Here is an 11,831-nt window from a genome sequence, read left to right as displayed (position 1 = left end):
AGAATTTAAAATTTTAACATTTGTTCTTAACCAATAATTCAAGTTGGTTAAAACATTAGATAAATTAAAGTTGTCCAATATTATTAATAAAAAAATAATATTTCAAAATTTTAAAAATAAAGTTTAATAACTAATAGTCCGAGGTTGGTCTAAATAAATTAGGGGTGAGTACGGATCGGTTTGGTTCGGGTTTATGATAAAATTAAAAACGAATCGATCAAAATGTATTTGGTTCGATTTTGTTCGGATTTATATTTTTTTGTATATGTATTTGAACCAAACCAAACCGATTAAGAACGGATTAGTTCGGTTTGGATAATTGGGTACCCGATGACTTTGAAATTCATAAAAAAAAAACTAAATTTTTATCTTAAAAATTCAACAAGTACAATAAACATGTAACATCATTAAAAATAATCCAAACATGTTAAAAATCAAATACATTAAAAACAAAACTCATTAAAATCCAAACATATTAATGATGAATAATCATTGTCTAATAGAAAGTCATATATATTTTTTATTTTTTTTATTTAATTAATATATTATCGGGTTCGCGGGTTGGTTCGGGTTTCGCACCTCCAAAACTGATACCCGAACCAATCACTAACAAAAGCCATCGGTTTGGTTCGGGTTGGACCCGATTACCCGTTGGTTTCAGAACCAATTTAATTGGTTCGGTTCTGGTTCGGACTGGTAATCGATTACCTGCTAACCGTACTCACCCTAAAAATAATATTTACTAATTGTATGACTCAATAAAAATAACTATCTTTTACATTGACTACATGTATAATCATAAAAAAAATAAATATAATTATACGATTATGTAAAATAATTTACACTATTAATGCATTAAAATTAAGCTCTTTTATATATATATTAATTTTAGCTTTTTGTAATAACGACATTCATTCAGTGAACGTGCATCTCTTATTATTAGACAAAATATGAGATTTGCATAAGATGAAGATTACATCTTATCCAATAGTAAAGAAATGTGCATCAACTCAGCACATAAGACAGAAGACAGAAGACATAAAAGAATCTGTCTATTAACATAATTTTCAACATAGCCAAATAATTCCTTAGCTTGCAGAAAATACTTGACACCATTCATTCGTCACAACTCACAACTCTCTACTCACCAAAAAATTTTGTCACAACTCTACCATGGGAATGGTCATATCTGGCCCGTGGTCACTTAACAAGTGGGGAATTCAATTTAGATCATTTATTCATTAGTTGTGTTGTTTCTTTTAACTTTTAAGTTACTTTTTGACAATTAAAATAACATTTTCTATTAATAAGTGGGGAATATATAATGCCATGCATCAAATCAACTTTATGTAATACTTAATTAATGGATTCAAATGTTGTGTTTGCATGTGTGTCCACTATCCCAGAAGATTGGTTATTAGACTAATTAAGTTATTAGACTAAGTTTGTTTACAAATATAAAATAAAAAGACAAAGACATAAACATAAGAAATTATATTTAATAGATAAAATATAAATAAAAATATTATATTTTAAAATGTTAAATAATAATTAGTATATTTTATATTATTTTACGTAAAAAAAATACAAAAATATTGAATAAAAATATTTTTTTATTATTATTTAATTTTTTATAATTATATTTTTATCACCTTATTTTTCTTTCTATATTTTATGTAAAAAATAAAAATAAATTATTGTATTATTTATTTTTTTATATTTAATTTATCATCAACAAAATATAAAACATTAATTTTTATATCTTTATTTTTTATATTGTATTCTCAATCTTATTCTATTTAAAAAAAATATAAGAAAATAATGAGTGTAATAAATAATACAGTTATACATATGATATTTTTTTTTTATTTGTGATTTTTGTAGAGATGTAATATATTTTTATTTTATTAGACTAATTTTAAAATTTATTGTTCACATTATTTACGAAAGTTATTATTTATCTAGTAAAACTGATTTTTAAAATCAAAGGCAACCTAACCTACAGATACATGCATGGAAAAATACATAAGCGGATATTTCTACCAATAACGGTGGTTTGAAAACATTTTTTGGAACAACATTAAAAATGACAGCACTACTTATCAAGCTTTTTGTGTTATTGAATTCTTGAATCATGTGATTGAGCAAAAGGGTAAGAAAATAATATAATAGTGGTGCAAGTGCGGACTGCATTAAGCAGGGAAATGCAGTAAATCTTGAATGGACATATCACTATGCACCAAAATTTTTAATGCTCCTAGGTTGGCAAATTATGCTCATGAATTATCACATACAAGAGACAAGACAAACTCTCTTGTTGCTTCGCACTGAGATTACATGTTGTTAATTGGTTATCTATTACTAGTTTAATTTTACTACCTTTTTTTTTTTTTTCCTTTTTATCATTTGTCCCTTATACTTTCATGCGCTTGAACTATATATATTGCATTACAATGCCTTTAAAATTTTACAACTAACAGTAACTCACTAAAAAGTTATTTTAAAATGATATTTTTTAAAAAATATTACGTACACACAGAAAATTAATTATTAAATTAATTGTTATATGTGTATATAAATATTATAGAATTTAATTTTAATATATTATTACTGACAGAATAATGATTAACTCAAACAGTTAAAGCTTCAGTTAGAGCTTGTTCTTATGAGTGTCAAGCTGGACTTCAGTTAGTTAGCCTTAGAGAGTTAATTAGCTTGCATCAGTTAGCTAGTTAGTTATTCCTGTATTGTCCTTGTATAAATAAGACTACACTGTACCTAATATAACTTGATAAAGTAGTAATCAATCACACAAGAATTCAGTCAACTCTACGCTTCTCTTCTTTCCTTTCTTTCTCTGCTCAGGCCTAGTACCTTTCATGGTATCAGAACTTGAATCTGCAATCATGGTTGAAGAACAAGTTGCGCTGCAACCAAACTTCACATCTTCTCCGATCTTAATGAAGCTCGATGAAAATAATTTTTTACAATGGAAAGATCAAGCTGAATCTATAATTAAAGGGCATAATTTGCTGCAACACATAACTGGAGAAGGAGGGATAGGAGTAAGATTCAAAGAAAATAGTGAAGTGAATCCAGAATTCTCAGTTTGGAAGAGACAGGACGCTCTATTGAAATCGTGGCTCTTGGCTTCAATGACAAAGCCTTTCACCACTAGAATGGTTGGCTGTGTATGTGTGTATGAGGTATGAAAACGTCTAGATAATCATTTCACCTCTCAGATCAGAGCAAAGATTATTCAATTGAAGCACAAACTAAGCACTATCAAGATCGGGAGTTCTGTAAACGAATATGTACTTGCATTGAAAAGCACCATAGATGCGTTGGCATCTGTTGGAGAACCAATGAGAGGAAGCGATCATGTCAACGCAATTCTAAATGGCTTAACAGAAGAGTATGGATCTGTAATTACATCAGTAGTTGCAAGACTAGTAAACATCACAGTTGGTGAACTTGAAGCACTTCTTCTAACACACGAAAGCATGCTTGAAAGATTCAGAAAACCAGAATCGTTTATCCAGGCTAATCTCGTTCACACAAGAGGCGGATTCCGAGGAGGATTCCAGGGTGGAAGATCATGTAGAGGAGAAAGATTTTCATACAATGACAACAATAGGCTTGATTCAGGACAATTTTAGAATAGAAACTTTTAAGGTAATCATTTTCAGAATAGCAATTTTCAAAACAACAATTTTCAGAATAGTTCAAGCTCTGCTGCTTAATACAATGACAATTCAAGATTTACACAAAAAGGCTACAATGAAAATTCAAGATTTGTGCAAAATGATGATACGAACAATAGAAGAATGGTGAATGGTGAGAGACCTATGTGTCAAGTCTATGATAAGGTTGGTCACACTGTCAAGAACTGCTGATATAGATATGAAAGGGACAACAGTATGGAGGAGTTGATTCAAGACCTGATATGCTCAATTCACAAAACTCACAAGCAAGCACTCAACCTCCTCATGCACTGCTTGAAACTCCTTCCACAATTCATAATCCAAACTGGTACCTGGACTTGGGGGCAACTCATCACATGACCTCAGATCAACAAAATTTGATGGATGGACAAGTCTATGAAGGATCAGATCAAGTGATTGTAGGAAATAGTTCAAGTTTGCAAATCAATCTTGTTGAAAAATCTCTCTTTAAATCTGATTTGAGCAATAAGGAGTTTATTCTGCAAAAATTATTACATGTGCCTAATATTACTAAAAACTTGTTGAGTGTGTATTAATTTTGTTGTGACAATGCAGTGTACTTTGAGTTCCATTCTGACAAATGCTGTGTAAAATCTCAGAAAACCAGTAAAGTAGTCATCCAGGGAGAAGTTGAAAATGGAATGTATAAATTCCTCAATTTCAAACCATCAATCAAGTCTGCTTGTGTTTCAACTCTGTGTAGCAAGGACAACTTCTTGCTTTGGCACAATAGGTTGGGGCATGCCTCCAATAGTGTAGTAGCCACTGTCATGAAGTCTTGTAATAGTAATGTCCATTTTGATTCGAATAAATCAGTATGTGAAGCCTGTTGTGTAGGAAAATCTCATCAATTACCTTTTCCCATTTCTGAATCTGTGTACACAACACCACTTCAACTAGTGTATTCTGACATTTAGGGCCCTGCCCCTACACCTGACACTAATGGAAACTTCTACTTTGTTTTGTTCATTGATGCATTCTTTAAATTTTTTTGGTTGTACCTCATCAAAGCAAGGTCTCAGCTCAAATCAGTTTTTACTTCTTTCCAATGTATGGTTGAATTGCAATTAGATACTAAGCTAAAAATGCTACAAATTGATAATGCTACTAAATATACCAGTTTAACTTAAGAATTGCAGGCACAGGGAATTATACATAGGCTCTCATGTCCCTACATATACCAGCAAAATGGTAATGTTGAAAGAAAGAACAGACATGTAGTAGAGAAAGGAGTGTCAATGCTTGCTGGAGCTAGCATGTCTACAAAATATTGGGGAAAAGCCTTCTCATCAGCAGCAAATCTAATAAACCAATTCCCTACACCAATTCTGGACAATTCCTCACCTATGGATAAGCTCTTTGAAAAGAGACCAAATTATGACACTCTAAGAGTGTTTGGCTGCCTTTGTTTTCCTCATCTAAAGCCCTACAACAAACACAAGCTAGATTTTTGTTCTACTCGCTCTGTGTTCATAGGATACAACTCAGCACACAAGGGCTATAAATGCCTTACACAAAGTGGCAAGATAATGGTGACCAGAAATGTAGTCTTTGATGAAAACAGATTCCCTTTCAAAGAGGAAAAATTCTTGATCAGCAAGTTAGAGAAGGAGAATTCAGACACCAACAATCATACTCCACCAAGAATACCTCTTTTGCCAAGTTTCATGCCCCAAGGACAACACCCTTCAACACAATTGCAGCATTAAACTCCACCTCATCTAACCACATCAGACACCAGTCTAACAACAACCTCAATTATAACACCTAACACCTCAACCCTGCAACGTAACTCTCCCATACAACACTCAATTCCCTCAAACTCACCAAATCAGCTAGCATTACCTATGAATCACACACCACAACCTGAAATTTCTATACACTAGCCCATACCACAACCTATAGCACCATCTAGCATTGCAATTCCAATACCCATCTCTGACTTGGAGGTTGTCTTACTATTACTACCAGATGCTGCTGCTCATACAAGAACCAGCAATATGCACCCCATGATCACAAGGAGTAAACATGGCATCTTTAAGCCAAGAAACCTACAAGCCACTGTTGAGCCAAGAAGTGTCAGAGAAACATTAGCTCATCCTGAATGGAACAAAGCCATGGACAGTGATTATGAAGCATTAATAAGAAATCAAACATGGAAATTGGTACCACTGCCACAAGTGAGAGAAGCCATTAGAAGTAAATGGGTGTTTAAAGTCAAGTACAATGCTGATGGCTCATTACAGAAGCACAAGCCCAGGTTAGTTGCACAGGGATTCTCTCAAAGACCTGGTTTTGAATTTGATGAAACATACAGCCCAGTAGTGAAGCCAACTTCAATAAGAGTGATTCTAACAACGGCATTATCAAATGAGTGGAGTATTAAGCAGCTAGACGTTAATAATGCATTCCTTCATGGTGACTTAAGTGAAGATGTTTATATGAGGCAGCCTCAAGGATATGCCATTAGAGATAGCAACCTAGTTTGCAAACTCACAAAGGCATTATATGGGCTAAAACAAGCACACAGGGCTTGGTATCACAAACTCTGCACAACACTTAATCACCTGGGTTTCATTGCTACAAAGTCAGACGTTTCAGTGTTTTTCAAGTTTACAAAAGGAGCTAGCCTATTTGTTCTGGTCTATGTTGATGATATTATCATCACAGGAAGTTCAAATGAAGAAATCAACCAGGTGATTCAACAGCTAAACAGCAAATTTGCACTCAAAGACTTAGGTGATCTGCACTACTTCATAGGGATACAAGTCTCGAAAACTTGTAATGATGGACTGCTGCTCACTCAAGAAAAGTATGTAAATGATTTACTCATCAAGGCTGGAATGGTTGGATGCAAGCCTTGCCAAACTCCCCGGCCCTCATCAGAATCTCTAAATTTGGAGGAGCTAGCTTTGAAAATCTCAAATTATACAGGTCTGTGGTTAGAAGCCTGCAATATCTAACTATTACAAGGCCAGAATTGGCCTATGCTGTAAGTAAAGTATCACAATTCCTTCATAATCCTTTAATTGAGCATTAGAAGCTGGTGAAAATAACTTTGAGGTACACTAGTGGGACTTGCAACTATGGAATCTGTAACAGCCCAGACCATTCGCTAGCACGATATTGTCCGCTCTAGCACACAAGGCCTCACAGTTTTGTCATTGACGATAGGGATGATAGCCGAAGCCTCCCACACTCACTTATCAAAACGCGTCATGTTAGGGCGAGGTATCCACACCCTTATAAGGCATGCTTCGTTCTCCTCCCCAACCGATGTGGGACCTTACAATCCACCCCCCTAAGGGAGCCCAACGCTCTCGCTGACATATCGATCCGGGCTCTGGCTCTGATACCATCTGTAACAGTCTAGACCACCCGCTAGCACGATATTGTCTGCTCTGGCACACAAGGCCTCACGGTTTTGCCTTTGACGATAGGGATGATAGCCAAAGCCCCCTCACTAACTCGTCAAAATGCGTCATGCTAGGGAGAGGTATCCACACCCTTATAAGGCATGCTTTGTTTCCCTCCCCAACTAATGTGGGACCTTACAATCCACCCCCTTAAGGGAGCCTAACGCCCTCGCTGGCACATCAATTTGGGCTCAGGCTTTGATACTATATGTGATAGCATAGACCACCCGCTAGCACGATATTGTCCGCTCTGGTACACAAGACTTCACAGTTTTGCCTTTGACGATAGGGATGATAGACAAAGTCTCCCACACTCACTCATCAAAATGCGTCATGCGAGGGAGAGGTATTCACACCCTTGTAAGGTCCCACATCGGTTGGGGAGAGGAACGAAGCACGCCTTATAAGGATGTGGATACCTCTCCCTAGCATGACACGTTTTGACGAGTGAGTGTAGGGGGGCTTCGGCTATTATCCCTATCGTCAAAGGCAAAACCGTGAGGCCTTGTGTGCCAGAGCGGATAATATCATGCTAGCGAGTGGTCTGAGCTATTACAGATGGTATCAGAGTCGGAGCCCGGATCGATGTGCCAGTGAGGGCGCTGGGCTCTCTTAGGGGGGTAGATTGTAAGGTCCCACATCGGTTGGAGAGGAGAATGAAGCATGCCTTATAAGGGTGTGGATACCTCTCCCTAGCATGACGCATTTTGACAAGTGAGTGTGGGGACTTCGGCAATCATCCCTATCGTCGAAGGCAAAACCGTAAGGCCTTGTGTGCCAGAGCAGACAATATCGTACTAGCGGGTGGTCTGGGATGTTACAGATGGTATCAGAAGCAGAGCCCGGATCGATATGTCAGCGAGAGCGTTGGGCTCCCTTAGGGGGGTGGATTGTAAGGTCCCACATCGGTTGGGGAGGGGAACGTAGCATGACTTATAAGGGTGTGGATACCTCTCCCTAGCATGACGCGTTTTGACGAGTGAGTGTGGGGGGCTTCGGCTATCATTCCTATCGTCAAAGGCAAAACCGTGAGGCGTTATGTGCCAGAGCGAATAATATCATGCTAGCGAGTGGTCTGGGCTATTACAAAGGTTACTTTTATCGATATTTTAAAAAATTTTCAATAGTATACCTAAAATATTTTGTTCAGCTTTGAATTTTCAAAAGTAAGATATTTAATATCTGTTTCTAATTATTGAGCAACATAATAAGTAGGGCAATTTACTTATATAAAATAAGTGGAGAAAATGTTTACTCAATTGCAACAATTAAAAATTGGTTACTTACATGTCCTGATACATCTTTATATAATCCGTGGAACCCTTCCACGTTTTACTACTAACACATAAACCATGGTAAGCTTCAACGGTTTATGAAGGAAGCATCATAAACATAAACCGTGAAAACCTTCCATGGATTATGAAGTGAACAATGTGGGCATAAACCGTGTTACCCTTCCAGGGTTTATGAAGAGATTATTTTGGGCATAAACCGTGGTACCCTCCCACGGTTTATGAGTAGTTATATATATACGTAATCCGCAAAATCTATTGACGGATTTCATTGTTGGGGGGGTTAAAGATTTTGGTGGTGAGGAGTTGAGAGAGAATCCGAGGCCATCAAGACTATAGCGCGGTGGAGCCATAGAAGACGAAGTTCACATGTACCGATTGAATGGTGTTGCGCACGTGGCTGGAAACATCGATCAAAAGGTTAGTTTTCAATATGTTAAAATTTCGTTAGTAAGTAGTTACTTTTTTGTTAATTTATTTTGTAGAATGTTACGTGTGCTTTGTAGAATGTTACGTGGATTGGACCCCTAGCATCCAACGTGGCAACTCAGCATACGACTCTTCTCGATCTCCGTATATCTGTGTTATTGCCTTCTGCTTTGCCATCCAAACCTTCCTGTAACTAGGCCTTAATCCATAATTGGCTTCCGTTGCTTCCTGCAAGACCTTGATCGTAACTGTAGCATCCTCTCTAACCAACGGATAGATATTTGCACAGAAAACATGGTAATCAAGCTACCAGTAGTCACTCAAAACGGAGGTGGCCAAGCAAGTATGCAGACCGTTGTACCTCCTAACCTCCCAAGTGCATTTTCGTGCACGAAGCGAGATGTGAATCAACCAATTGCAACCTTTGCCAAACTCCTTGTATTTCCCATGATACTTTAGATGATCCGACTCTAAGACCCCGTACTCAATACCTCGACGGATGCTATAATCCTTCACACTCAAAACATCTTCCTCTTTATTCTAGAATGAGTGTCTAATCTAAAATTTTGTAGAAGAACCCCCAACGGCAGCATCTCCGTCTGTCTGTTGTCCCATAGCCTCCAAGTTTAGAGTGGAGAAGTACGGAAGGTACTACTGTGTGCCGAAACTTGAAGGGCCATGCTATATGGATTGGCACCTGTATCATCATCACTGTCCCCAATTATATCAACATGCTCCTGGTCTGAGTCATCGTCCCAAATTACATTCTCAACTCGATCAGGTTCCCCGAACCCTAGAACATCAGGAATAATGCCAGAATCATTATCCACCTCATATGTCTGATGCCGGATCCTATGATTCTCGAAAGGTACAGAACAACTGACTCCGTGCAGTCTAAGTCAGCCACAAAGAAAGGAGATGCAACGTACGAAACAGTTGGTTCGGCCGCAGCCATCAAACTAAAGTCACCGCCCATGGTAGTCGAGTGAAGAACTGGAGCTGATGCCCCATAACTATCGACACCGACCTCCAACTTCGCATACAGCTCGTGTATTCTGACCTCTGGAAAGCTCCTAAGACAATGAAACAGAACTCGAATATCTTCATCGGCTGCTATCACAAACGTATCATACTTAACACCGGTTGACACAATTGTGATGGGAATCTTATAGAATAACTTATTCACCCACTTGCTCCCAAATACCCCAAGCTTTGACAATATGCTGTTCTTTAGATCTGACAAGGTACTTGATGAACTGATAAATATACTCAAGGGTTCTCTATTAGTGAACTTCACACCGTATTTCTTGCTTCTTTAAATTTTTCCAAAGCAATATACTAGCACTAGGAAACACTCATCCTCACTTGCCATTGTGAAAATGCTCCTCTTCAACACAATGATTTTCACTGTGTATATATAAAATTTTTACTCCTCATAAACCGTAGAAGGGTACCACAGTTTATGTATGCATATCTCCTCTTCATAAACCGTGGCAGGGTACCACGGTTTCTTTTTATACTGCTCTCTTCATAAACCTTGGTAAGGTACCACGGTTTATGTGTATAATTTTAAAACGTGGAAAGGTTCCACGGATTACATAAAATAGTAATAGGATACGAAGGTAAACAATTCTCAATTGTTGCAATTGCGTAAACATTTTCTCCATTTATTTTATTTAGGTAAATTGCCCTAATAAGTAATATAATGCTTATGCGTACAGATTTTGAATAATCTATTCTATTATATAAAAATCAGATTTTTGTACTTAATGATAAAGTTAATGTGGCATGCTTCCGAGAGTATTTTCTAATTTATTTATTTTTAGTTTTAACTCATTAAATATAATTTATTATGATAGCTTAATTATATCAACTAATTAATTTGATTAGATATTTAAGTATTACACAATTTAATATTATGTATATCAATTAATTGAATATAATTGTTAGAGTATAATTAGGATCAATTAAATCAATTAGCATTATTCAATATATCTGAATATATATTATAAGATATTACGTCTTTATTATTTCGATTCTCTTGTCACCTATAAATACCCTTCTATATTGTATCATTCTACACAACTTGAATACTCATAAACATTTTTTTTATTGCTCCATCTTCCTTTCTAACATGGTATTAGAGCCATGGTATCCTCCTTGAGGAGGATAAGTTGATTTTTTTTCTGGTGAAATCACCATACTTTTCATATTTTTCTTCTATGCCATTTTTTCCTTTTCTTTTGTCAATGCTTTAATGCTTTTTTTACCTCACTGATTAGCTCATCCACTACTTACTTATTCTCATAGAGAAACCATATATTTTTTGTCACCTTCCAATAGTTTGTCATCTTTTCGCACTTTGTTACTTTTCAATAGTTTTCCGAAACTTTGCCATATTTTCAGTAGTTTTTCGGTTGTTGGGCACTATTGCGACAATTTCGTCTGCGTTCTCTTCCGGCAGTTCCATCTGCGTTCTCTTCCGGTAGTTCTGTCTGTGTTCTCTTCTGCCAGTTTCGTCTGCACTTCCTTCCGCCAGTTCCATCTGTATTTCTTTGTGGCAGTTCCGTCTATATTTTCTTGTGGTAGTTTTGTCTACGCTTCCTTGTGGTAGTTCCGTCTGCACTTCCTTCTGACAGTTCTGTCTGTGCTTCTTTTCGACAGTTCTGTCTGCACTTTCTTCAGGCAGTTTCATCTGCATCCGTTCTATCACTTTATGCATTTTTTTATTTAGTTGTTTCAAATAAGTTTCAAACTCAAGTTGTCACTTGAGTTTGAGGACGGATGTTAGAGTATAATTAGGATCAGTTAGATCAATTAGAATTATTTAACATATCTGAATATTTATTATAGGATATTACGTCTTTATTGTTTCGATTCTCTTAACACCTATAAATTCACTTTTATATTGTGTCATTCTACACAAGTTGAATACACACAAACATTTTCTCTACTACTCTCTCTCTTAC

At 36.4% G+C, this 11,831-nt stretch overlaps 1 protein-coding gene across 1 annotated transcript; it reads right to left on the bottom strand.

Annotated features, from left to right (window-relative positions):
- Positions 1–8,766: 8,766 nt before the first annotated feature.
- Positions 8,767–11,563, bottom strand: LOC130975783 (uncharacterized). Its single transcript, XM_057900519.1, has 6 exons — positions 11,232–11,563; positions 9,792–10,175; positions 9,531–9,714; positions 9,224–9,402; positions 8,948–9,124; positions 8,767–8,833 (listed from the first exon to the last, which is right to left on the bottom strand). The coding sequence occupies exons 1-6, from the start codon at positions 11,561–11,563 to the stop codon at positions 8,767–8,769; spliced, it is 1,323 nt and encodes a 440-aa protein (XP_057756502.1).
- Between the last annotated feature and the right edge of the window lie 268 nt (positions 11,564–11,831).

The sequence above is a fragment of the Arachis stenosperma genome, chromosome 4 (assembly GCF_014773155.1).
Source record: "Arachis stenosperma cultivar V10309 chromosome 4, arast.V10309.gnm1.PFL2, whole genome shotgun sequence".
NCBI lineage: Eukaryota > Viridiplantae > Streptophyta > Magnoliopsida > Fabales > Fabaceae > Arachis > Arachis stenosperma.
The sequence above is the reverse complement of the archived record's forward strand: the minus strand, read 5'-3'. Positions and strand labels throughout refer to the sequence as shown.